Source organism: Oryctolagus cuniculus, chromosome 2, assembly GCF_051225735.1.
Source record: "Oryctolagus cuniculus isolate XC-2025 breed Fujian yellow rabbit chromosome 2, ASM5122573v1, whole genome shotgun sequence".
Lineage (NCBI taxonomy): Eukaryota > Metazoa > Chordata > Mammalia > Lagomorpha > Leporidae > Oryctolagus > Oryctolagus cuniculus.
The window spans coordinates 137012006-137039969 of NC_142868.1; the positions used below are offsets into that span (position 1 = coordinate 137012006).

At 45.5% G+C, this 27964-nt stretch overlaps 1 protein-coding gene across 6 annotated transcripts; it reads left to right on the top strand.

The window, feature by feature from the left end:
- The first annotated feature begins 487 nt into the window (after positions 1 to 487).
- Positions 488 to 27964, top strand: FIGLA (folliculogenesis specific bHLH transcription factor). 6 transcript variants are annotated; one of them, XM_089327582.1, is made up of 5 exons: positions 488 to 749; positions 18210 to 18302; positions 19675 to 19950; positions 27155 to 27189; positions 27900 to 27964. In XM_089327582.1, the coding sequence occupies exons 1-5, from the start codon at positions 558 to 560 to the stop codon at positions 27910 to 27912; spliced, it is 609 nt and encodes a 202-aa protein (XP_089183708.1). In that variant the 5' UTR covers positions 488 to 557; the 3' UTR covers positions 27913 to 27964. The 6 variants fall into 6 exon arrangements, with proteins under 6 accessions (XP_089183708.1, XP_089183707.1, XP_089183709.1 ...); XM_089327581.1 differs by having other exon boundaries at positions 490 to 749; positions 18150 to 18302; XM_089327583.1 differs by having other exon boundaries at positions 490 to 749; positions 19726 to 19950.

Sequence of the window (27964 nt, forward strand, 5' to 3'; positions counted from 1 at the left end):
CTGTTTAAATATATATTTACATACAACAGGTAGGTAGTTAAAAATGTTCACGGAGCATGCAATTGAAAAATGTCCATTTTGATGCAAAAAAATCTTTGAAATTCATCATTTTTTCACAGTACCCATTTCCGTTAACTTTTTGAAGGCCTTTCCTAGACTTGAACTTTTTTTTTTTTAACCAAAATTTACCTTGCAATTCTGCTTTCCATGAACCATTTGAACACCTATCATACACGTGTATTTGTAGACGCTTGGGTTCCAACTTAGACTGCTTAAGTCAGAATTTGGGGGATTGGTATCCTGATGTGGGGATTAAACCAAACAAACCCTCCCCGGGGAGATTCCGGTTGCAGTTTAAAGTGAGACCCAGCGAGGTAAATGACCATGGGCGGGGCGGGACCAGCCCGCGGACAGCGGCTCTGAGAGCGCGCCAGGTGCGCCGGCCCCGCCTACCCGAGGGCCCCGCCCCGCCTCGGGCGCCCCGCCCCTTCCCGAGCGCCCCGCCCTCCCCGGGGCGCCGGTGAAAGGCCGGGGCGTGCCGGCCTTCGCTCACCACCATGGACGCCGTGCTGCCCGCGCCTCAGGCCGAGGTGCTGGAGGATGTGCTGCGTGAGCAGTTCGGACCGCTACCGCGGCTGGCCGCCATCTGCCGGCTCAAGCGGCGGCCCTCGGGCGGCTACTCGTCCACGGAGGACCTGCAGCTGGTGCTGGAGCGGCGGCGCGTGGCCAACGCCAAGGAGCGCGAGCGGGTGAGCGGCCCCAGCCAGCCTGGCCTTCGCACCCGGCGCGCGCCCACCCGCGGGCCCCTGGCCACCTCGCCCTCCCGAGGCCCGGCCCCGCCCTCCCCTGATCGGCGCGTCCTGCGTTGGCGGCCTTGGGACCGCCGCCTCAGCGCTTCACCTCCTGGGCTCGTGAGAGACCCGGGCGTTGGAGGGGGCTCGAGGGGACCCATGGAGGCCCTCGACAGCCTCACAAACGTCTCGGTGGGCAAGTGCCCTGCACAGCTTGGCACGAGCGCGCTGAGCTTAACTCGCACCACTTAAGGGCGCCCCCGGCTCCTTTCCCCTGCCCACTGCATCTTGGCCTGGAAGTGGGGAGAGGGTGGGGGTCTGGCGGGATTACCTTTTTTTTTTTTTTTTTTAAGTGACGAAACACCACGCCCCAGGATGCAACCCACACTCCTAACCAACTACTCGCGACTGTCGGCCGCCAGGCACGGGACGCTTAACTCCCGGGTTGCAGCGGCACCTGCTGACGGTTTTTGCTATCTGTATGCTTGGCCCCCGACGCCAAGGATCCGCTCTGCTCTCTGCTTTCGCCCATTCGGGGTTTGGTTGAAGCAAAGGCAATTCGCAGCGGGCAGGTGGAGGCTGGGGTTTGGAGGAGTCAGTTCTGCTCGGAGGCTGTTCTGGACACCCCAGCCAGGCCCTTTAGACATTAGCCTCAGTGGTTCCCCCAGGAACTTTGGGAAAGGGCATGAGCAGAATACCGAAAGGACGCTTGCAAGATTGCGAGGGGGAGAGGTTTGCTTTTGACAGGCACCAGGCACTTTGAGAGTAACCGTTTTTTTTTTTTTTTTCCCTGCTTCGGCGGTCCTTAAAGGAGATTTTGACCCCATGATTTAAGTGGCCCATCCCACCAGGAAGCTATTGCCTTCTTCTTCAGAGTTGGTCCAGGTTTTAGCCACTAAAAAACTAACGACTTTTGCTGTTCTTTGTAATGATAAAACTGACACACCTGACTTGCCTTAAAAGAATGGAGACAATTCGGATAACTACATGGAACATCTTTTTAAAATTGACTTACTTTTTTTTTTGAGAGCGGGCGAGCGCGGGAGCGTGAGTGAGCTAGCTTTCATCCACTGGTTAATTCCCAAATGCCCCCAACAGTCAAGGCGGGGCCAGGTTGCAGCCAGGAGCCCAGAACCCCATTCAGGTGGGTGGCAGGGATGCCATTATCTGCTGCCTCCCGGGATGTTCCTGAGCAGGAATGGATTTGAAACAGAAGCCTGGGCTGGAACTCTGATACAGGACGTAGGTGTTCTAAGCAGTGACTTACTCTGCTATGCCAAACACCTGCCCCTACCTCAAATATCTATGTATCCTTCCAGTCTCTTTCTGTGTGTCATGTATGTAATCTTACAAAAATTGTGAGCTTCCAGTAGATATCCTTGTAATTTTTGTCATCGAACATTATAAAAAACATTTCCTCACTTTCTTAAATCTTTCAAGCTCTGTGTGTGACTGCGTGGCCTGTCATATGAACGCGCCTTCTCTCCTTCCATCTCCCACTGTCAGTAATGATGTTTGCAGCTTTTTTCTGGTCCCCAAAGCTATGTGCCTGTTTGATCATTGCCTTGGAATAAAATGCTGCAAGTGGAGTTCCTGGGATACAGGACATGCACAATCTCAGGACTTTTGATACAATTTGCCTAATTACTAAAAAAACTTAGTAACCCTTTATAGAAAGCAAAGGGTGCAATATTTTGTTTTTCATGCTATTCCTGTTGCTGGGTATGAATAACAAAGCAGAAATGTTACTTTTTACATGAAAACTGGTGTGTAATTTTTAAAATTGACATAGTTGTACTTTGGGTACAGTATTATAAATTAATACAGCTACACATGTGTTTCCGTATTCTCAAATGTATTTCTGTGTGGTTGGAACCTTTAACCTCTTCTAGTTATTTTGGAATATATAATTAATAGTAGTAGACTATAGATATCCTATGCATGGAGCATCAGAACCACTTCCCCTCCCCAAATGTATTTGGTATCCATTATCTGCCCTCCCTCCATCTGCCCTTCTCCTACCCCCAGCTCCAGTGGTGTCTGTTCTACTTCAATGTAATTGGCGTTTTTAGCGATTATAAATGAGCAAGAATATACAGGGGTTTTTATTCTGTGCCTGACTTGTGTTACACAACACAGCGTCCTCCAGTTCCATGTTGCTGCGGATGGTGGGATTCCACCCTTTTTAGGACTGAACAATACTCCACTGTGTGTGTACGCCACGTTTGCCTTATCCAGGCATCCATCAGTGAACATCTTGGTAGCTTTTGTGTCTTGGTTACTGTGAATACTGCTGCAGTGAGCATGGGCTTGCAGATATCTCTGACACAACGATTTCATTTTCTTTGAATATGTCTCCAGCTGTGCGATTGCTGGATCATATGGTAGTTCTGTTTTCAACTTTGAGGAAGCTCCTTTGTGTTTTCTATGGTGGCTGTACTAATTTTATTCTAAACATCAGCATCTGAGTTTCCCCTTTCCACACCCTTACCAGCGATTTTTTGTCTTTTTGATGATAACCATTCTAATGAGGGTGAGATGATATCTTGTGAATTTGATTTGCATTTCCTTTGATTAGTGATGTTGAGCATTTTTTCTATACTTGGCTGCTTGTATATCCTATGTGCATTCAGATTATCTGCTCATTTTTCAACTGAATTACTTAGTTTTCATTTTGCTGTTTTTTTTTTGAAATTTTTATATTTTCTGGGTATTAATCCCTTGTCCAGGGAATAACTTGTGAATCTTTTCTCTCATTCTGTAGGTTGTCTCTTAACTGTTGAGTGTTTTCTTTGCCATGAAGAAGCTGCTTGGCTTGATATCCCACTTGTCTTGTTTTGCTTTTGTTGCCTGTGCTTCTGGGGTATTACTCAAAATATCCTTGTCTATACTGAAATATTTTTTTAAGATTTATTTTGAGGGAGAGAGAGGTCTCCCATCTGCTGGTCCGCAACAGCCAGAGCTGAGCCAGGAGCAAGAAGCTTCCTCTAGGTCTCCCATATTAGGTGCAGGGGCCTAAGCACAGGGGCCATCTTCCACTGATTTCTCAGGCCATGGCAGAGAGCTGTATTGGAAGAGGAGCAGCGAGGACACTAATCGGCACCCATATGGGATGCCGATGCCTCAGGTGGAGGCTTAACCTACTATGCCACAGTGCTGGGCCCTATACTAAATTCTTGAAATATTTTCCCTGTTTTCTTCTGACAGTTTCATAGTTTCAAGTCTTATATTTAGATCTTTTATCCTTTTGTTTAAAATTTCATTAAAATATAGTATGCATATCAAGAAATGCATTTAAGTATACAGATCAGTGATTTTGTCATCTGACTGTTAGAGTCTGAAAAAGCCCACCGCCTGAGGAATGACTCCAAGAGACTTTTCTCTCATGCAACCAGCAAAGGGTTAAAGATTTATTGATTATCCAGCATGCTGGGGCTGTCTGATCATACATGAGCAAAGCAGCCCCGAATAACCAAAGGTTAGGGTTTATAAAGGCAAAAACCGCAAAACCGGGAAGGGGAGAATACATGGTTGCTATACACAGTTGCTAAAATCAAAAGAGTACATAAAATCAAAAGTATATGGTTACTGGGGTCAACATAACCTAAAACCTAAGTGAAATTAATATTCATCATAATCTTGACAATACCAGTTACAATATTACAATTAGCAATTAGGACTTGACATTAATGTAAGACACAGACAAATCACATCTTTATTAGCCCAGGTAACCCAGGTGCAACCTTTTTACTTTTAAGCTTGAGCAATCATGCTAGGGGGTTTTTGTGCTCTGCCAAGGGTGATGTAGTGCACTGCTATTGTCCGACTATTTGAGATCATAGTTTCAGACCAGAGTCTCAGAATGGAATCTCAAGTGCACCAAAATGGAGTCCCTACTGTCAAGGTGCTACTTCACTCTGTCTTATTTTTACAGCTGTACCAGGAAGGTTTAAACCTGTAAGCTTAAGCTTAACTTTTTACACCCGCACATATACTATTTTAACTCTTCATGACCATACTCATAACCAACACCCAAATTAAGAACAAAGCATTACTAGAACCTCAAGGATTTTCACCATTCCCCCATCACATTTCCTTTTTTTAAGCATGTGAAACAGTACGTTGTCACTTGCATGGTACAGTTAACACAGCAACATTGATTTATTTTTTATGGTATGTCTTTCCATTTATTTTTCCCAAAGAAACCTTTTGTTTAAGGAGTACAAATTTCATAAATACAACTTTAGGAATAAAGTGATTCTTCCCACCCCCATTCCCACCCCACCTCCTCCTCCCTCTCCCATTCTTAGTCCCATTCTCCATTAAGATTCATTTTCAGTTAACTTTATACACAGAAGACCAACTCTATACTAAGTAAAGATTTCAGCAATTTGTGTACATGCGCACACACACACAAACTGAGAATAAGTTTTACAGTTAATTCTCATACAACTCATTGAGGACAGAAGTCCTGCATGGGAAGTAAGTGCACAGTGATTCCTATTGTTAATTTAATAATAAACACTTGTGTATGAATTGGTGATCACTCAAGGCTCTTGGACGTGAGCTGTCAAGGTCATGGAAGCCTTTTGAATCCACAGTCTCTGTTAATATTTAGACAAGACCATAAGCAAAATAGAAATTCTCTCCTCCCTTCAGAGAAAAGTACATTTTTCTTTGATGGCCACTTCTTTCCACTGAGGTACCAGCCACAGAGATCCTTCATGTAAGACTTTTTTTTTTTTTTTTGCCACAGTGTCATAGCTTTCCATGCCTGAAATGCTCTCATGGGCTTTTCAGCCAGACTAGGATGCCTTAAGGGCTGTTTCTGAGGTCAGAGTGCTATTTGAAGTGATTGTAATTCTATGAGTCTGCTGTGTGGACTGCTTCCCATGTTAGAACATTCTCTCCTTTTTAATTATATCTATTATACTAGACACTTGATTTTATTTATATGATCCCTTTAACATTTAATCCTATCTATATGATCACTTTAACACTTAAGATAGCATTTTTACCACCCAGCTTAATGGGATTTGGGGTCCCATAGCAAGCTTTTAAACTGTACCCTTGGAAGTAAGTCCATAGGAATATATGCAGAACTATACAGCTTTATTGTCGCTCCCCCTCTTCGTGGAGGAACGACACAGGACCCTGCGCTGTTCTTTCGTCTGCTCGGCCCTCCCCGGGTTTGCTGCTGGTTCTTCCCGGGTTGGCTACTATCCCTTCCACCTCCGTGGAAGGGCAGTTCCCCCTGGCCGCATTCCCCACTTCCGCAGGGGAGCGGCACACCGCCGGCCGGCTCTCTGGGGGCTGCACGGGTTCCCTTAGATGTTCCCCATAGATGTTCCTGGTGCATGCCGTCTCTCTCCTCCTTTATAGTCCTCCTCCGCCAATCCCAACTCGGCTGAGTACGCTGCTCTCCAATCAGGAGCAAGTCCTACAGTTAATTGGTTGAACTGGAGGCAGCTGTGCGGAAGCTGTTTACTTCTCTCCCAGCGCCATATTGTGGGAGAGCAGATGCATAGAATAAGTCCTAATTCGAGTAACTTAGTCTAGTCCGGATTGCTCCCCACAGATCCCCCTTTCTTTTTATTTTTTGGCGTTGATACGCGCCTGTCTTCGGTGTCCCGCAGCACACACTCTGCTGTACTTGCTAGAGTTGCCACAGGCTCTTACAAGTCCTATCAATCAGGAAAACCGAATCCGGGTCCTCTCTTCGCCATTGTGAGGAGGTTTTTAGGCGCTGATGCGTGCCTGTGTTCGGTGCCCTGCAGCGCATGCTCTACTCTGCTAGAACTGCCTGCAGGTGTTTACAAAACCTATCAGGCAAACCGAATCCAAGCCTTCTCATTGCCGTATTGTGGGGGAGACTTATTAGTGTTGGTTCGTGCCTATCTTCGGTGACCTGCAGCTCATACTCTGGTCGAGCTTTGCTGGCGCTTACCGCCTTAATTAGGCAGACCGAATCCAAGCTTTCTAATTGTTGCGTTGTGGGGAAGCCTTACTGATGTTAATTCGTGCCTGTCTTCGGTGACCTGCGGCGCATAAGCTGCTAGCTGCCCGCAGGTGCTCATCGTGCTCATCGCCTCACTTAATCAGGCAGACCGAATCCAAACTTTCTCGTTGCCATGTTGAGGGGAGGCCTTTCTATTTCTCTATTTCTCTATCTCCGGGCATTCCTATTTCTCCCATTTTACTTCTGTCTGCCAACATTCCCATTTCTCTTTTACTTCACTTCCAAACTTCTGTTTCTCTTATCCCCGCAGCTTCCCGGCACCTCGCCCCGCCGGCGGGTTCCCGGCTCTGCGCCGCTTCAGCCCGCGCGCCTCTCTCATCTGCGCAGCTTCCCGGCTTTGCGCGGTCCGCGGTTTCCACGCTTAACCCTTTCGCGTCTGAACCGTTCCCTATCTACTCACGCCCCGTGCTCTCTCTGCACGCGGCGGCTTCCGCGAGTAACACAGCGTAGCTTGCGTCTCCGCCACTAGGATTCAATCTAAGTTCCCCGGGCTAGCCTGGCGAATTCAACCCAGCGTACGTCTCCGCCCCACGATTTGGCTTCCCGTCCTTTGCTCCCCGGGCTAATCAGACGGATCCCAATCTGGCTTACGTCTCAGCTTCTAGTTTCAACTTTTCGCCCCCTATTCCCGGGCTAACTTGAGAATCCCAAAGTGGCTTTCGTTTCCGCCTTGGCCTGCCCCCCGCGGCTTCAATTTCCCTAACATTTTTCTCTACCCGGTATATTTCCCCAAGCTTTCCTCCAACGATATTCCTCCCTCATTTCTCCTGGCCTCTCCCCACAGTCCGCGTCCGAGTCTGTTTGTTCTAGCTTTCACTTTCGCTTTCGACCTTAGAGATTTCTCCCAGCTTCCCCCCGTAGTCCGTATCCGAGTCTATGCCTAGGCTTTCAATAGCTCCTTCCGGCACCCTTTTCGTCCGGCTTTTCCCTAGGCTGTTTGCTAGTCTCTCTCTCCGGTAATTTCCCTAGGCTGTTTGCTAGTTTCTCTCTCCGATATTTTCCCAGTTCTTCCCGTTTCTTCCCGTTTCTTCCCTCCTAAGTTTGCTATCCGTCCTAGGTTTCCTATCCGAGCTAGGTTTCCTATCCGAGTCACGGCACCATTATGTCGCTCCCCCTCTTCGTGGAGGAACGACACTAAACCCTGCCTAGGCTTCATATCCGAGTCACGGCACCATTATGTCGCTCCCCCTCTTCATGGAGGAACGACACAGGACCCTGCGCTGTTCTTTCGTCTGCTCGGCCCTCCCCGGGTTTGCTGCTGGTTCTTCCCGGGTTGGCTACTATCCCTTCCACCTCCGTGGAAGGGCAGTTCCCCCTGGCCGCATTCCCCACTTCCGCAGGGGAGCGGCACACCGCCGGCCGGCTCTCTGGGGGCTGCACGGGTTCCCTTAGATGTTCCCCATAGATGTTCCTGGTGCATGCCGTCTCTCTCCTCCTTTATAGTCCTCCTCCGCCAATCCCAACTCGGCTGAGTACGCTGCTCTCCAATCAGGAGCAAGTCCTACAGTTAATTGGTTGAACTGGAGGCAGCTGTGCGGAAGCTGTTTACTTCTCTCCCAGCGCCATATTGTGGGAGAGCAGATGCATAGAATAAGTCCTAATTCGAGTAACTTAGTCTAGTCCGGATTGCTCCCCACACTTTATAGTTACAAACTTTTTCCTCCCTTTCTCCCACTCATTTTTTAAAAAGATTTATTTATTTGGAAGAGTTACACAGAGAAGGAGAGGCAGAGCGACAAAAAGGTCCTCCATCCACTGGTTCACTCCCCAATTAGCTGCAATGGCTGGAGCTGTGTCAATTTGAAGCCAGGAAACAGGAGCTTCTTCTAGGTCTCCCACATGGGTACAAGGGTCCAAGGATTTGGGCCATCTTCTACTGCTTTCCCAGGCCATAGCAGAACGCTAAATCAGAAGTGGAGCAGCGGGACTTGAAACAGCACCCATATGAGATGCCAGCACTGTAGGTGATGGCTTTACTGCGATGCCACCGTGCAGCCCCCTCCACTTGTGTTTTTTACTGAGATCTATTTGCAATTGAATTTTTACACCTATGATTAATTCTCTGTTAAGTAAAGAGTTCAACAAATAGTATGAAGAAGAGAAAAAAAAATTGTTCCTCGATAGTCAAGACATGGGCTGTTCAAGTCATTGCTTCTCAAATTGTCAGTTTCACTTCTACAGATTTCCTTTTAGGTTCTCTGTTATCACAGATCAGGGAGAACATATGGTATTTGTCCCTTTGGGACTGGCTTATTTCACTAAGTGTGTATTTTCCAAATTCATCCATGTTGAGCAGCATTTATTAACTATATACCAAATGACTGGACATTCTCACAATTTTTATCTTCTCTATTAACTACTACAAAGAAGAGAAAACGTGGTTTTTCTTTTTGAGTCTCGCTTATTTCATTTAGCAAAATGACCTCCAGTTGCAATCATTTTGTTTCAAATGTCAGAATTTCTTTGAGTAATATTCCATTATGTATATATATGCCATTTTTGTTGGACATCTAGGTTGATTCTATATCTTAGAACTTGTGAATTGAGCCACTATACACATGGGAGTGTAGGTAACTCTTTCATATGTTGCTTTCATTTCCTTTGCATATATTCCCAGGAGTGGGAGAGCTGGGTCATATGGTAGATCTACTTTCAGATTTCTGAGAAATCTCCATCCTGTCTTCCACAATGGCTGTACTAGTTTACATTCCCACCAACAATGTATTAGAGTTCCTTTTTCTCTACATTCTCACCAGCACTTGTTTTTTTTTTAATTTTTGGATGAGAGCCATTCTAACTGGGGAGAAGTGATACCTCATTATGGTTTGCATTTTCATTTCCCTGCTGACTAGTGATCCTGAGCAGTTTTTCATGTGTCTGTTGGTCATTTGTATTTCCTCCTTTGAAAAATGACTATTTGTATCCTTTGTCCATTTGTTTTCTTTTTTGTGGTAACTTTTTAAAAAATTTGTTAATTTGAAAGGCAGAGTTACAGGGGGAGAGAGCGATTGACCTTCCATCTGCTGGTTTATTCCTGAAATTTCTGCAACTATCAGGACTGGGCCAGGCTGAAACCAGGAGTCTAGAACTTCATTAGAGTGTCTCACATGGGTGACAGGGGCCCGAGTACCTGGGCCAACTTCTGCCTTCCCAGGTGCATGAGCAAAGACCTGGATTGGAAGTGGAGCATCCAGGACTCAAATCAGTGCTCATATGGGATGCTGGCATCACAGGTGGTGGCTTAATCTGCTCTGCCACAATGCTGGTCCCCTTGCCCATTTCTTAAACTGAATTATTTATTAAGTTTCTTGAGCTTGTTATATATTCTGGATATTGATCTTTTATCAGATGCCTAGTTTGCAAATATTTTCTCCCATTCTATTGATTGCCTCTTCACTTTGATGGTTGGTTTTGCTGTACAGAAGCTTCTTAGCTCGATGCAATCTCATTTGTCTATTCTTTTATTGCCTTTGCTTCTGGGGTCTTATCCCAGAAGTCCTTGTTTAGGCCAATGTCTTGCAGAGTTTCTCCTATGTTTCCCTCTAGTAATTTGATTTTAGATCCTTGATGCATTGTGAATTGGTTTTTGTATAGTATATAAGATAGGGGTCTTGTTTCAAACTCCTGCATGTGAAAATTCAATTTTCCCAACACCATTTGTTGAAGAGACTTTCTTTTCTCCAGGGAGTGACTTTGGGTCATTTGCCAAACATTAGCTGGTTTTAGATGTGTGGATTAATTTCTGGGATTTCTACTCTGATCCATTGGTCTACATCTCTCTTTTTGTGCCAGTACCAAGTTGTTTTGATTATAATAGCTTTGTAGTATTATGATATTTCCAGCTTTGTTTTCATTCTTTATGATTGCTTTGGCTATTTGGAATCTTTTGTGTTTCCATAGGAAGTTTAGGGTTTTTTCTAGATCTGAGAAAAATGCCCTTGGTATTTTCTTTGGGATCACATTAAATCTATAAATGCTTTTTGTAGTATGGACATTTTAATGGTATTAATTCCTGCAATCCATGAACATGGCAGATTTTTCCATGTTTTTTGTGTCTTCTATTTCTTTTATTAATGTTTTGTAATTTTCATTAGAGATTTTTCACAACCTTGGTTAAATTTATCCCAAGGTTTTAAAAAATGTTTTGTAGCTATTGTGAATGAAACTGATCCAACAAATTCTTCGTCAGCCAGAGCATTGTTGGTGTATAAGGATGCTAGTAACGTGTATAAGGATGCGGCATTGTGGTACAGTGGGTTTAGCTACTACCTCTGATGCCAGATGACTACTGGTTCAAGTCTCAGCTGCTCCACTTGTAATCCAGCACACAGGAAATTGCGTTTCTGCAGTCACACTGCATGGATGCACAGGGTCCCAGCTACAACCCATGTCCCTCTCGGCTCTGTGGCCTATGTTGAGAACTCTCACGGTCACAGGATGCAGGGGCCCACTCTCCATCATGCGAGCTACCCCATCCCTGGCGTGAGCTGCCCACCATTCCCTGAGTCAGGGCAGAGATTGACAGCTCCATCTCAGGAAATTGAGACTGGTGCTCTGGTGAGAGAAGGGACAGAAGCAATATGGTTTCCCTTCAAAGTATAGTTTCTCAGACCCCAGTCCGTTTTCCAGGCCAAACTCAAAGCCGGTGAGAACTGTGGCATTCCCTCTTAGTCTTAGGCTGTGGCAGCCTCCTCTCACCTTACCTGGGAAGATGGTGCCTCCCAGCTGGGCGCCAGCAGTGTATATGTAGAGTCGCTGGTGGACCCGCCTGGCTGCTGTGTCTGTCCTCTCTCCTCACTGCTCCATGGGATCTCTGATCTGTTTACCACTGAGAATTTCTCTCAGTCTGCTGGGAATGTGTTCCTTTTTTTTTTTTTTTCTTCCTGGTACTTGTGTGTGACTGAGGTCAGTGCGACTTCTCCATCCAAATCCATTTTGAGTTGATTTTGTATATGATGTCACTCTTCATAGGTACACCCAATTTCTGCAATACTATTTTTTTCAAAGTTGATTGATTTGAAAAGCAGAATGATAAAGAGGGAGAGAAAGACTTGCAGAGGGAGAGGGAGAGGGAGATGGAGAGAGATCTTCCATCTACTGATTCACTCCCCAAATAGCCACAACAGCCAGAGCTGAGCCAGACTGAAGCCAGGAGCCAGGAGCTTCATCGTGGTCTTCCCTGTGGGTGGCAGGGATTCAAGTACTTGAGCCATCACCTGCGAGGGTCTTTATAGCCACTCTTGAAATAGGATGTGTGCATCCCGCGCAGGGGCCTAACCTGCTGCACCACAAGTGAGCACCATTCCACCCTATACCATTTGTTGAAGAGACTGTTTTTTCTCTAATGTATGCTTTTGACAATTTGGTCAGAAGTCAGTTGGTTGTGAATACATAGGTTAAGTTTAATTTCTGGATTCTTGTATTTTGTTCCATTGGTTTATATGTCTGTTTTTGTGGAGGTGCTGTAATTTTTTAAGATTTATTTATTTGAAAGTCAGTTACAGAGAGAAAGAGAGAGAGAGAGAGGTCTTCCATCTGCTTGTTCACTCCTCAAATGGCTGCAACAGCTGAAGTTGGGCCAGGCCAAAGTCAGGAGCCAGGAGTTTCATCTATTTCTCCTGTGTGGGTGTAGGGGCCCAAGCATTTGAGCCATCTTCCACTGCTTCCCCAGGTCATCAGCAGGGAGTTAGATCCGAAGTGGAGCAGCCGGGGCTCAAACTGCCCATATGGGATGCTGGCGCTGCAGGTGGAGGCTTTACCTACTATGCCACAGCTCCAGCCCCAGCTTTGTGATATATTTTGAAGTCAGGTATTGTGATCCTCCAGTTTCATTCCTTTCTCTCAGAAAACTTTGACTATTCTGTATCTTTTGTGGTTCCAGATGAATTCTGTGATTGTTTGGTTCTGTGAAGAATATCATTGATATTTTCATGGCTTTTTGATTAAATCTGTAGATCACTTTTGGTAGTATGTACATTTAACACTATTCCAATCTGTGAGCATGGAGTATCTTTTGTTTTTGTGGCCTCTATAATTAGTGTTTTATAATTTTCACTGTAGAGATCTTTTACCTCCTTGATAAATTTATTCCTATTTTTTCTGGATATTCCTGATGGGATTGCTTTATTTTTTTTTCAGTTGATTTGTTATTGGTATATAAAATTATTATTTTTTAAAGACTTTATTTGAAAGAGTTACAGTGAGAGGGAGAGACAGAAAGAAAATTTTTACATTTCTTTTTTTTTTTTGATTTCTTCATTGACCCACTGGTAATCCAAGAGCGCATTGTGTCCATGTATTTGTACAATTTCTAAAGTTTCTCTTGTTGATTTCTAGTTTTATTTCATTGTGGTAACAGAAGATACATGATGAGATTTTTATTTTTTTTTTTATTTGGGATTTATTTTGAGGCCTAGCATTTGGTCATTCCTAGAGAATCCTCCATATGCTGATGAGGTTTCCATTTGCATGGAGTATCTTTTGCTAACCTTTTACTTTTAGTCTATGTCTTTTCTAGTGTAGCAGAGAGCTGGATCAGAAGTGGAGCAGCCAGGACTAGCACTGGCACCCATATGGGATGCTGGCACTGTAGGCAGTGGCTTTACCTGTTCTGCCATAGCACCAGCCCCACCCTTTACTTTTAGTCTGTCTTTACTGGTGTAGTGAGTTCAGACAGTAGGATCATCTCCTAGTTTTTAATCCATTCAGCTGCTCTGTATCTTGACTGGGAGATTTAATTCATTTACATTCAAGGTATTATTGGTAACGATTGATGCCATTTTGTTTTGTTTTCTGATTGTTTTGCATATTCTTTGTCCTTTCCATTTCTCTTATTGGTGTATGTATTGGGAGGGTTGGTTGTTTTGTATACTGAGATTTGGTTCTTTTTTTATTTGTGTATTTGTCAGTGAGTTTTATTTTTGCATGTGTTCTAATGCTGATTTTTTTTTAAATTTATTTTATTTGAAAGACAGAATTAGTGAGAGGCAGAGACAGAGCGAGGTCTTCCATCTACTGGTTCACTCCCCAGATGACCACAATGACCGGAGCTGCGCTGATCAGAAGCCAGGAGCCAGGAGCTTCTTCTGGGTCTCCCACACAGGTGCAAGGGCCCAAGGACTTGGGCCATATTCTACTGCTTTCCCAGACCACAGCAGAGAGCTATATCAGAAGAGGAGCAGCCAGGACTAGAACTGGCGCCTATATGTAATGTGGGCACTTCAGGCCAGGGCTTTAACCTGATGCGCCACAGCGCTGGCCCAATTTTTTGTTTGCTTTTGAAATAAATTTTTTAAAAAAGGGAGGGATATAGAGAGTGTACATGAGAGAGCGCTTCCATAAGCTGGTTCAATTCACAAATGACTCCAACCTCTGAGGCTGAGCCAGGCTGAAGCCAGGAGCCTGAAACTCCGTCTGGTCTTCCATGTGGTTAGAATTCCTTGGGCCATCTTTTGCCGCCTTCTCAGGCACATTACCAGGGAACTGGATTGGAAGTGGAACAGCTGGGACTCAGATAAGCACTCCAAGAGACAAAGATTTGTTTACTGAAAGGCAGAGTGACCAGGAGAGACAGAGAGTGAAAGATCTTTGAAAATTTTATAATTTAAAGTAATTATTTGTTTTCATCTACCCGAAAGGCAGAACAACATGGAGAGAGGGAGGGAGGAAGGGAAGAGGCGATCAAGAGATTTTCTATTCATGGTTCACTCCCAAATACCCTCAATGGCCAGGGCTGGGCCAGGCCAGAACCAGGAGCCTGGAATGCTATCTGGGTCTCCCACATGGCTGGCGGGGGCCCAACCATTGAAGACTTTGAGACAACATCAGAAGCCTCCCAGGGTGCGTTAGTAGGGAGCTGGATTGGAAGCAGAGCAGTCAGGACTTGAACCAAGCACTACAACATGGGATCCAGGTCCCAAGGGGTGGCCTAAGCGCCTGCACCACAGCAGCAGCCCCTGACAGGGTTAGTTTAAAAGACTTGTTCCCAAGTTCAGAAATTGTTTCTTCTCCTCGATCTAGACTGTTGTTGAGGCTCCCAGCTGACTTTTTTATTTGATTTTCTGAGTTCAATTCCAAGATTTTTCTTTGGCTCTTTTTCATGATCTCGATCTCTTGAGTTATTTTCCTAATTTCAGTAAATTGTTTGCCTGTATTCTTTTGTGTTTCACTGAGTTTCCTGAAAATCATTCTTCTAAATTCCTTTTCAGGCAACCCATCAATTTTGTCTTCTTTGGAGTTTGCTGCTAGAGAATTGTTATGTTTCTTTGAAGGTGTCATGGTTCCTTGCCTTTTAGGCTTCTGTACCCCCTTGTTGGTGTCTGTGTGTCTAGTGTAAGAGGGTCTCTCCTGTCTATGGCCGTACCACCCTGATCTCATCTGATCTCGGAAGAGTATCTCTCCTAATTGTATGGAGTGGCAGTCATAGAGAAAGACTTCTCCCTGTAGGTGAGTGGTAGTGTGTCCATTGGATAGAGTGCTTGGGCTTTGATTCTGAGGGAGCATGGGTGTGGCTGCTGAATGATTCTTCAGCTGTAATCAACAGCGGCAGTGTCTCAGTGGTCTTTAGACTGTAGGTGTTTATGTAGGTGACAGCACAGCTTTGCTGCTGATGTGGGCTTCCAGAGGTGGATGACCTCAGGACCTGGGGGCCCAGCATAGATCATGGCCAGGCCTTTAGTAGTGGCAAGGGCAGTGCCAAGGGGTATGGACCACAGGGGATGTGTCCTTCGGCCCTGTAGAGGTGGACACAGCCAGCAGTGGGGAAAGCTCTGGCAATGGGAGTGGTGGGACTGGGGGTATGCAGCATGGTGAATGTAGCCTCAGCCCTTCAAAGGCAAGCTCTGCCATCATAGGTAACCAGGGTCAAGGAACATGGGAGACGTGCCCCCAGGCTCTGTAGGAGTGAGCACCAGCAATGACAGTGGTGTCGTCGTGTCATTGTGTGATGTGTCCCTAGGCCCCATTTGAATGAGTGTCACAGCTACAGGATTAGTACCAGGGTGTGGACCTTCCCAGACTTGGGGGGCAGGGACAACAAGTACCACTAGCAGTGTTTGCCTGAAAGGGGAAGTGGCCTCTTCGGGACTCACAGTGATGGTGATAGCAGTGGCACTGTAGGGCTTGGACTTCAGAAGGTGCATCCTCAGGCTCTGCAGTGGCAAGTGTTGGTGGTAGCAGCAGGAGATGGGACTATTAGGAGACAACAGTGGGAGGAGACAGGCTCCATATCCCAGAGGGTATGCACCCTGGTTCCTCAGGTCTTGAGGGTGACACACCTGCAGTGCAGGATGCTGCATGACCTTGGGTGATAGGGTCCCCTGGCTGGGCTTATCCTGAGTTCTTACTCATGTGAAAGAATTCAAGGTGGAGGCACAAATGTGTACAGGGAAGTAAGATTTATGTAAAGCAAAGCAGAAGTGCATATTCAAGAACTAAGTGCAGGCAAGCTCAAGGGAAGGAATGAACAAAAAGTCACTACGTAAAAATATCAACTGAACAAGGTTCTGGTCACTTTTTTTATTTTTGCCCTCATAATAATTTTTAACTTTTAGTTAATATAAATTTCTGAAGTACAGCTTATGGATTACAATGCTTCCCCCCCCCCCCATAACTTCCCTCCCACCCACAACCCTCCCCTCTCCCGCTCCCTCTCCCTTTTCTGGCCATTCTTATATACTACCCAGAGGCATAGGGAATGGTGTCTGGGTTGGGACTTCAATTAATATTCAAAAGGGGGCAGGGTTTGGGGCAGGACTTGGTACCACCCATTTCTGTGCCCCTTTTTGGAACCATCCAAAGTGTTTTTAAGGCAGGTGCATGATGGGTGTGGGAGTACCGACCATGGTAATTTTACCATAATGTCATTATAATGTCGTCATGGGGACACATTCTGCAGCCATGTTGGATATTTCCAAGCTGGCGCTGGTTCTAAGTTTGCAACATTGTGGAACTTGCAGCTTCCATGGCATGGAAAAGGTGGGGTGGGGCAACCTGATGGTGTGGATCAGGCTGTCCTGTGGGGGCTTCTGTGTGGCTGGCTCCAGCTGTCCCATGGTGGGTTGGGCCGCCGGAGTTGTGACGCTGCAGTCAGCTGGAGCTATCAAATAGCAGCCCCTGTGGTCAGCTCCTTTCATCCAGCTGACACCTCCTACCTGTCTGTCCCAGTGGGGACTCTCCCATCTACCCTCTCCCCCACGATGCTGGGTCCCCAGCGGCGGGGTGGGGCTGGCGTTTGCTACTCTCTGCTGCCTAACAGGGTTCCCATTTCTCCCTTGTTCAATTCCTCGGCTCTCCCTCAGCCAATCACCTGGACATGCACTGGTCCATTTGTTGTCCTGGCTCTTCTCTGTGAGGACGATGAGCACTGGGCACCTCTGTTCAGCCATCTGAGAATCCCTAGTTTGTGTTGGTTTGTAGTTCTTTGTTGAGGAACACGAAACCTTTGCACATGTTCACTGGTCAATGTATCCTCCCATGAATTGGCTGTGTCCCTTTTCTATTTGCTCCCGAGTGGGAGGGGCTGTCTTGACATAATTGGGTATGTTGGCTTTATGGTGCAGTGGGTGCCAGTTCTTCCAGGGACTGTGTCCTCTGGGGCATGAGCATGAGAGTTCACGGCCTTTAAAACCAAAGTGTGAGACCCTGAAGAGTGGAGGAAATTAAAAGTGAGGAGTCTCTGAAGCCACGTCCACCTGCAGAATCTCAGACGGGGCATCTGTCTCTCACTCACGCGGTGGGAAGGAGCTTGAAGGGGCAGTGGAACAGCGCTCCAGTAGACAAGGCTTTGGGATGTTGGCTGCAGCAGCAGTACTGCCACTTAGGACTTTCTGGGTGGTGTTCCATGTGTGTATTATGTCGCTTAAACCCCCAACAGGTACCGACCGGGTCGGTGTTTTCCACTTTGAGGCTGGACAAGCTGAGGCTTAGGGATGTGAACTAAGCCACACACTTTAGTAAAGTCAGTAGTAAGTGGGGGAGCTGGGTTTTAAATCCTGGCACAGTTGACTCAGCTTTGAGCCAGCACTGCTGTCGCTGTGTTGTCATGCAGTGAGAATGCTTTCCTGAGTCTGAGGAGTGGGGTCAGTGTGCACACAGCCACACCTGCCTGCCCGTCCACCTGCAGGGCTGAGTTTATGCCACTCTATCTCCCTCACTGTCTGGGCACTGCCAGGGGAGTGGTGACTTTTGACTGTGCCTGCTTTCCTACCACAGTCCCTCCCCGCCTCCTCCGCCCCCAACAGGAGGGCTGTGGTGATGACCCCTCACAAACCCCACAGTGGTTTGGGGGATGTCTGTACAAATAGCCTCTCTGTGAATCACTATGCCTTTTTGTTTTCTAGATAAAAAACCTCAACCGTGGTTTTGCCAAACTGAAGGCACTTGTGCCATTTCTCCCCCAGAGCAGGAAGCCTAGCAAAGTTGATATTCTGAAAGGTGCGACTGAATACATACAGATTCTCAGTGATGTTTTGGAAGGAGCCAACGACTTGGAGGTAAAGGTTTTGAGAATTTAGAGTGATAATAGCCTCTCTGTTGAGCCTTCCTGTGTTGCAGGCACTGCACTAAGCAGTTTACATACACTTTCCAGTTAGCAGATAGAGCAGTCCTCTGAGCTACTTATGATCTCTTTTACAAGGAAGGAAACAAGGCCACACAGCCAAGGACTGGGATTTGAACCCAGATCTGCATGAGCTTTGAAGTCCCTGGACGTCTGTTCACCTGTCTTGTAGGGAATTCCTGTAGGGACCCTAGGTCCTAACTGCTGGGATATGAGAAGAGGCCTCTGTATACTTGCTTCTTGGAGGCAGTTTTCCTTCAGCAGAGCACACATCAGAGCAGACTCGGAAAGCAGTTTTGCCATCACTCAGTGGGTGACATAAAATGGACTTGCTTGGTAAACTGTGGAGCCCTCTAGTGTCAGCACCATTAGCAGGGTGAGTGGCTCACAGGTGTCCGTCAGGCAGTGGCAGGCATGGGCTGCTTTTATGGACCTGTTCCATGGAGAGGCCAAGAGTAAAGGCCTGAAAAATAAATTGGGAGAGATATGAAAAGAGGAAAGGCCTTAGCAATGAGCCATAAGTGATGCCAATGGCAGGAGGAACCATTAGGGAGGAGAAGGTGAAGGAACAAAGTTGAGGTGGAGAGAATCTTGAAAAACCGAGGGGGGAACAGAGAAGCCATGGACAAGGAAGGCAGTTGGGTACATCATTGGAGGGGGTAAAGAGGTCACCTGATGGAAGGTCGAGGCTGCACTTCTGGTCAATCCCTGCAGTCCAGACAGAGGGGCAAATTTCAAGACCACTTTACGTGGAGATCTGAGAGTAGAAAGCAGAATTGAGAGAGCTGTTAGATGACGTGATGGTCTTTTCCAAGTAGCACTGTGATTGAGTTTAGGGACAGAACAGGAGGAGAGATACTAGACAGAAGAGAGACATTTGAAAACTTAGGGCAGAAATAGCCAGCTGTACAGTCGTACTTTGGGTTTTTTCCTCTTGTTCTTGCCCACTTAGTCCTGCTTAGATGCCTGATGGGAAGATACATTTTGCAATGGATTATCCTATTGGCCAAGTTGGATGGTCATAGTGTTTGCACATGTGCGGGTGGCTCCCTTAGTTTTTCCTTGCATGTTAATTGTATAACAGAAGTGCTTTGTTGTATGCTGCATTCATTATAAAATATAGGCTGTTTCATGCCATTGTATTTCTAGCACAGTTCCCCATCATACAGCCGTTTTTAAGGTCAGAGAAGAGCAAACATACCATTAGTGCCCTGAGCAACATTTTTCCCTCCATGATAACTTCAGCATTGCCCTTATCACCTACATGAAAACTCATCAGTTAAAACTTTGAAATATATTGATTTCAGTCTTCAAAACTTGTCATATTATACCACTTGACAACTGAATATGGTTTCCAGAAGCAAGACTCAGATGAGCAGAACTATAGCAAAAATACTTCAGAACCACCCATATCCTTGGCTAGAGAGCTATCGAGAAATGTTACTCAGCATTCCAGCTGTGCCATCGTCAGCTTGAAGAGTGAGGAGGAAGGGCCCTGGGCAGAACACAGTGGTGAGCCAGTGTACGCCTGTCGCCACAGCATGACGTCCACAGCTGGAGCTACCTGCCCGGCCAGAAGTCTGGTAAAGTATTCCTTCGGAAATAGCTCACTGTGTGCTCTGAGGGGTGTGGCATTTTCCGTACTATACGTGATTAAAGCAAAACTGATGGGTAAAAGCACCAGAATGGAGAGACGGAGCTCGGTAGTTTGGAAGATTGTTAACATACTTACATTGATTGACAGGCAGCTAGCTGCTCAGGGCTGGGGGCGTTCCTCCAGAGAAACCCAATGCAGACCCAAGCTTATTTTTGTAATTTCTCCATTTAACACATTAAAAGGTTGCTAGACAGTGCAGTCTGCAGAAAAAGAAGTAGCTTGCCATACCATAGATTCATGGTGCTAGTGTTTTGTTTGTTATTTTGTTTTGGTGTGGAGACATTTTCTGTGCAATGGCCAAGAGTTTATCGTGACAGTTCTTATTACTTTGTCAAACTTAAAGAGGCAGCTGAAGTAGCAGCCTGCTCCTCCAAGTCTAGAGGTGGATGCTTTGCCCTTGCTCTGGATCCGAGGAGCCCCTTGATCTGTCCCTCCCTGTAACATGATTGTTATTCAAATAAGTCTTGTGGGAAACACAACCAAGTATACTGTGATAAGCTAGTTTCTTGGCATGATAAAGAGACGTGGGGTAGGGGGCTGTGGATTCACAAATGATGGTTGATTTAGAATAGCAATTGAATGTAGCAGAGAATAGCAAAAAAGTGTACCACTTGCCAGCTGTGTGACCTTGAGTGAGTGCCTCAGTTTCCCCATCAGTAGAATGGACATGAGAATTTTAGCTTGTACATAAGATAGCTAGGAGATTCAAATAGCATCACATCAGCAAAGTGCGTAACTCAGTAACTGGCGTGTCAGTGTTCACTTGGACACATTTTTATCAAGTTTGCTTGGCTCACCATGAGCAAGTCAGTATTGACTGGTGAGCGGTAGGAAGCCACAGACATCCCAGCTCTGTTGTGATAAGTGGTTTGGGTGTTCTCTCTAGACTATCACTGATACTGTGTTCAGATTTGAGGTCTTACAGGCTTTCTGCTGGCTGACCAGTCTTGGCTTCTGTTTCTGACTTGGTGACTGTTCTCTAAGGATTCCATCTGTGTGTGTGTGTGCAGTCTAGGTTTTCATATTCTGGCCACCTGAGATACAAACCTTTCCCTACTGGTCAACCCTTTAGAAAGCAGAATTCCTGTTGCTCCAACATGAGCTGACATGGGGTGACTGTGAGTTTGGAAGGCAGGACAACAGAGACAGGGAAGGACACACACACACACAGTCCATCTGTTGGTTTACTTCCCAAACGGCCGCAACAGTTCTGGCTGGGCCAGGCTAAAGCCAGGAGCCAGGAACTCTGTCCTGTTCTACCACATGGTGACAGAGGTCCAAGTACCTGGGCCATCATCGTCTGCTTTCCCAGGCACATTAGAGACCTGAATCGGAAATAGAGCAGCTAGGACTCCAGCTGGATCTCTGATATGGGTTGCTGGCCTCCCATGCTGTGGCTTGACCTGTGGTACCACAGTGCTGGCCCCTATCATGTCATTTTCTTTTATTTCTCATTGCCTTCCTTCCTCCCCTTCTTTCAAGGCAGAGTTAGAGAGATATCTTCCATCCATTGGTTCATTCCCCAAATGGCCACAACAGCCAGGGTTGGGCCAAGCTGAAGCCAGGAGCCAGGAGCTCCATTCTGGTCTCCCACATAGATGGCAGGGGCCAAGTACTTGGGCCATGCTCCACTGCTTTCCCAGAGCATTAGCAGGGATCTAGATCAGAAAGTGGAGCAGCTGGGACTTGAACTGATGCTTATATGGGATGGCTGCATCATAGGTGGCGGCTTTACCCACTTTGCTGTAACACTGGCCCCCATCATGTCTTTTTTCATGGTGCTTTAATGTAGGTGTACCTTCCTGCCAGTCCTGGTGGGCTTGGGACTGGACAGGTGTGCGTGCAGTAGCAGAGCAGGCTGGTGCTTACCCTCACCAGTGGCAGGTGTGTCCTGGAAGTCTTTGTTTTCCAAGGATGCTCTTCAGGGCGACAGACCACTTAACAGCACATCCATTAGAAGAGGGGGCTGATATTTCCTAGAAAAGAATAGCCATGTTCTGACTATAATTATTTTCAAAAAGAAATGGAACAAAACACTAGTTTTTTTTTTTTTTTTTAACCAAGTTTGTTGTCCTTTGGAAGGAGAGTATGCTGATTTTAGAATGAACACAGAATGAATCAGCCATTTGAGATTTTTGCATACATGTAACTCCTGTCAAGTGTGGCTGCTTTGAAGACACATCCTGGGATTTCACCAGTGTCGACCAAGGTTCCTTAGCCTTCACGTTCAAATCCAGATCACTCATTTAAAAATAGTAAGGTTACTCTGCAACAGTGATCAGCTTGTAGAAAGGTTACAAGTGCAGCACCAAGAACTTCTGACCCATGTGAGAGTAAGTTTCCAGTCTGATGCCCCGTGCTCCTAATTACTTCAGTGTGTTTTCTTACCAATGGGGGCGCTCTCCTGTGTGATCAGAGTAGCTACAAAATCGGGAAGCTGATGTCGCATTGCTGCCATGCCATCCTTGGGTCCCATTCAGGTTTCAATGGTGTCTCAGTAATGTCCTGCCCAGCAAAAGGCCCCAGCTGAGAATCACGAACTGCACTTGGTTTCCTTCAGTCTGGAACAGCTCCTGGGCCTTTCTGTGGCTTTAAAACCTGGGCACTTTTGAAGATGACAGGCCAGTTGTTTCCCGGAATGGTTCTCTCTCTGCATTTGCACGCTTCCTCCTGATTAGATTCAAATGTGCGTCTTTGACAGGAGTCACAGAAGTGAGCCATTTTCTACTCCAGCCTCTTGAAGATGGGGCACATTTTGGTCTATTTCTAGTGATACTCAGCTTTGATCACTTGCAAGCTTTCCCACTTTAGTCTTTTTCTTTTGTAATTAGTATGTGTTTTGTGAGGAGGTACTTTGAAGCTATCTAAATATCTTGTTACTCATCAAACATTCTATTTTTGTTAAACTTCTCACTTTGAAGTAATTACAGATTCACAGAAGTCGCAAAGATAGTACAGAGAAGTCCCTGGTACCCTTCACTCGGATACCCCCAATAGCTGCGTCTTATGTGACCTGCAGTACCCACACGTGTGGCTACCACATGTATATTGTTCTGTGTCATTTGGTCACATGGGTGGAACCAGCACTGCAGACAAAGGGCTCCGTCACCGCAAAGGTCTCTGTGCTTCCGTCAGACTCACACCCTCCATCTGCCCCGCTCCTTCACTCTTCCTGATCCCTGACAACCGCTTGTCCTTTCTCTGTCTCTGCAGTTTACTTTGGGAATGTTACAACAATGGAATGTTAGCATATATAACTTCAGAGATTGGATTTTTTCCCCCAGTAATGCAAGTTTATATTAATCCTTTGTACTTGCTTTTGTTTGCTGAGCAGTAGTCTATGGCATGTACCACAATTTTTATTTCTGTATTTACTTTTTTGCATGGGTATAAATGTATGATTTTCTGTTTAATTTAGTAGTATTTATATATCTTCACAATATCATATTTCATTATTGATCTTATTACTCAAGTCATCCTCATTGTGGCCAGTGAAAGCCCCTTCAAGCATGCTACCTTTCTGTTTGGCATGTCTGATCATTCTTTGATCACTGGCCCTCCAGCACAAGTTGCTCCAAGTTTATCTTGCGTTTTCCACCCTGAGTCCTGGAATTGACCATTGATCCCAGGATACTCCTGTGTCTAACCCCTCTCTCACCTCTGCTGCCACCTCCTCCCTGCGTGGCTATTCTCACCTGCCATGGGCTTTTTTTTGACACACTCCGTATTCCCTGAAAACCCTCATGGCTCCAGTTCCACTCGGGCCACCCTCACTCCCGGCATGGATGTCTCCTCTTGGGTGGATGCCGACTTGTCTGTCTTAGATCTTGATACCTCATTTCAGTCACCGTGTCTCCTCCTATCTTGCTGTCACTCAACTAATGGCTTTAGGACTGAATTGTTTAGGAAGGAAACGTGGAAATCATTTTTGTTTGGAGTGCTTGCTGTGCAGCCATCTTTTTGGCTAGTTTTTCCTGTTAGAGTTAACTCTGGATCTTTGTTTGCATTTGAGTTGAGCAGTTGTCCATTATCACTTTTACTGATTTTATTAAAAGTTTGCATTTATAGTTGGGTGAGGATGGTCCAAGAGAAAGGGGCCAAGGAAGTGATGCCCTGGCTGGCCTTTATTTGACAAGGGATTCTCAAGAGGGTTCAGACAAGCTTACCCAAAAGGTGACTACATAGGGTTTCAGGGTGCTGGCCAGATACCCTGCCTGCAGGCCCAGTGATGGGGGACAGGGCTCATGGGACTGAAATGCTCATGTTCAGAAGTACCTGGGAGCTGGGAGACATGGCCTCTCCAGCTTCAGTTTACAGGTGTGCTACCTTTCTCCCTGCTTCGGAGAGGGTCAGGAGTAGGATCCTGGTGCTGGCAGAGATGGGCATTTTTGGGGATTTGAAGATGAAGTCAGAACAGCCTGTGCAAGATCAACAACATTCCTGGGAGGCAAAATCCCGAATGAAGTACATAAGAATCCGCTGATGGCAGGGGTGGAGATTAACCTCGGGGGCCAGGGCAGCTTCACTTGGGGATTGAATTGGCAACTGTGAGTGTAGACAGAGGACTGCGAGCCATGTGAAGCCACAGCGTCTGGTCTGGTGGGGACAAAGATTAACAAGAGCGCTTATTGAAAATTGGAGCTTTGGAGCGAGACTTTCTTGCGTTTGGGATGCATATATTCCATATTGAGCATGTTCTAGTCTCGGCTCTTTTGATCCAGTTACCTGCTAATGCACAGACTGCCAGACTACAGGTGATGGCTCAAGTGCTTTGGTCCCTTCCACCTACGTGAGAGACCTAGATTGGTTCTGGGCTCCTGGCCCAGGTCCAAACGTTACAGGAATTTGAGAAGTGAACAAGTGGCTAGAAGAACTGCCTCTCTGCCTTTCAAACAAAATGAAAATAAATATTTGTAAATAAGTAAATTTAGAGTTCCAAAGGGTAGGTTTGTTGTATTGGAGTTGGGCATTGCTGGATGGCAATGCAGTCACTGCCCCACTATGTTTCTTCTTTGGATTTGTCACCTGTGGCTGTGGTTTGGGTCTTACATCATGCATGACTCTAGTTTTTTTTTTTTTTTTTTTAAAGATTTATTTATTTGAAAGGCAGATTTAGAGAGAGAGAATGAATGTAACTTTCCTTTTTGCCCCGAATTCCACCCATTCCTGAGACCTAGGTAAGGCTCTCAGGGCCTGGATGGTGGTAAGACTGATGGTCTGGCCACACTGAGGTGGGCCTTCTTGAGTGAATACTGTATCGGTTCACGTGCAGGCTCCTGCTGGGGTTCTTTGCCTCCTGAGTGACTCCTGCCCCCAGCCCAGGTATGAGGAATGTACTGTGCAGGCTAGAAAGACACCAGCTCGTTTCTAGCCGCCTCAGTCTTGGGTGGTGGCGAGCTGACGTCTCCTGTGAACGCCCGTGGCCCCGTTGTGCTTTTGCATCTCTAAGTAGATCTGCTGTGTCTTTTCTGTTTGGAACCCAGGCCTCTGTGGCTTCCTCACCCCTAGTCGGGCAGTGAGGCTCAGGTGCCTGGTGATGTCCCTCAGCTGTGTGTAGTCACTGGAGTCTCAGAGGCTGTCTTATGAGAAGTGGATGCAAGTTCTTGCTTTCCTTTGTTGGATTCTGTTGTCTTCAGTAACTTTCCCCTGTCCCTGGGTTGAGGTCCTGGGTGGTAGGTAGAGCGTGGAGTCCTTCCTGCCATTTCAGGTCTTCAGGTTGGGTAGCAGGAAGACTTCCTCATGTCCTGCCTTGCCTCCTTCCTCTAGAACTACCTGATGGGTGCTCATCTAAGCTCTGTTCCACCAGAATAGTACATTTTTATTCCCCCTTTCAACAAAGTCCGCTTCTTCCAAATGAAAGCCTTACTTTTCAGGCTACTGTAAGTTTGGGGACTGAACTCTAAAGCTGAGTGAGCAAGGACTTCTATCTACTGCATCTTCTCTACCAAGCCTTAGTTCAGTGAGTACAGGAAAAGTGGACTGGATAACACTGGATAGCAAATTATCCAGCTGGGCAACCAAGTGAGGGGATGCACCTGCCTCCCTAAATAAGTGAAGCAAAGATGGGGTTTCCATTCCTCACATCACCCCCTTCGTGCGCCTTAACCTCTTTGGGGTTAATGAAGCCAATAGCAATTTTTTTTTTTAATGAACTGTGACATTAAAGGCAATATGGATAAGCTTCAGCAAGTGTTCTTACTTTGATGCTTAAATATTCCTGGAAATTTCCAGCCAATTCTTAAAAACAGACAGTGATGTAAAATGTACTTTATTATAAGCTGATAAGATTCAGTTATCCTTTAACCCTTCAGGTAAACACAGCAATATGTGAATTTGTCCCTGAAGTTTGAAACATTCTTTAAATATAAAAAAAGTTAGTTAAAAAACTTAAAGCTAAATATGAACCAAAAACCTTAATCTTGTGTGTAGTAGAAAGACTTGATCAAGAGTAGATAAAAATAGTTATTCATACTTATTTTGCACTCAATTACATGGTACCAGGCACTTTATACATATTAACCTATTTAATTTATACCCATTTTACATGTGAGAAAACTTAGGAGCTGCAAAAACTTGCCCAATATCGAGGATGTCTGCAAAGTGTCAGAGTTGGGATGTGGGTAACTGTGAAATCCCTTTTAATTCTGTCGCTCTAGCAAAACCCAACCTGGAAATGTAAAGGGGAATGGATAGAAAATAGGCAAATTTTTTAGAGTAAATGAAGGCAACTGATTGCAGTGCTTTATCACCCACCGTGATACACTTAATGGGTTCCAATACCTTAAATGGGTTCCAATATCTAAACCTGATTCAAGTGATTATTTCTTAGTCATGGGTTTTTCTTCAAGTTGAGCTTTCAGAAAATTAAAGTCACAGAATTATGTAACCATCCTAGCAGAACTGCTAAGAGATATACCAAAATGTGTCCAAATTTTTCCCTCTGCAACTAAAATCATCAGAGGGTACATGTTATTAATGCACTATTTTGGATTTTTCTGTCATTGACATGTTTAAATGATCCATTCAGTAAGACAGTTTCCTAATTGTTGGGTATATTCTGTTCTCATAAAGATGACAAAAAAACCTTCATTTGTTTAGCACTTTCTGTATTTTGTATTATTTTTTTTCAGGCTAGATTCCCAGAAGTAGAACTCCTGAGTCACAGGTAGGTATATTCTATGACTTGATGCATAGTGCCAATTCATAACACCACCAGCAATGTAAGAGTACTGCTGGCATCACTTTTTTTTTTTTTTTTTTAAGATTTTTTTTTTTTTATTGGACAGAGAGAGGGACACATACACACAGAACCTCCCATTACTGGGTCATTCCTTAAATGGCCAGAGCTGGGCCAACTTGAAGCTTAGAGCCTGTACCTCATTCAGGGTCTCCCCTATGAGCGGCATTGGGCCTAAGTCCTTGGATCATCTTTTGTTGATTTCTTAGGCGCTTCAGCAGGGACTTTAACCAGCACTTCTATGGGATGCCAGCATCACAAACAATGGCTTAACCTATTGTACTACATCACATTCTTGTCAACAATGAGATCTATTAAAACAATAGAATTTTAATGGCTAAAACATGTTATCTTTAAACATCTTTGATTATGAATGAAATTAAGGTTTTTTTTTAACATGTGAGGACTTCAAAATGTTTATGGAAATTAGAATGAAAAGATAATTTTATTTGGTATAATTTTGAAATCCACGCATATGAGGGCCTTCAAAAAGTTTGTGGAAAATATGCATTATGAAAAAACAGCATGGATTTCAAAATTTTTTCCATTAAACATAAAATTTTATTCATGAACTTTTTGAAGCACCTGTTGGTCCTCCTCCTTTAGCCATTTGTAATGGACTTTCTTCTCTGTTTCAGACTCCAAGTGTGAGAAGTGGAAAGCCCAGGGTTACCTTCTAGAGACAATAAATGCAGAATTGAAA

What these genes read in the sequence shown, in the direction of transcription:
- FIGLA (XM_089327581.1), top strand. Translation starts at nt 558, where the DNA reads ATGGACGCCGTGCTGCCCGCGCCTCAGGCCGAGGTGCTGGAGGATGTG. An exon ending in ACGCCAAGGAGCGCGAGCGG is followed by an intron (nt 750 to 18,149) that starts GTGAGCGGCCCC and finishes TTTGTTTTCTAG; the next exon opens with ATAAAAAACCTCAACCGTGG. An exon ending in CCTGCCCGGCCAGAAGTCTG is followed by an intron (nt 19,951 to 27,154) that starts GTAAAGTATTCC and finishes ATTTTTTTTCAG; the next exon opens with GCTAGATTCCCAGAAGTAGA.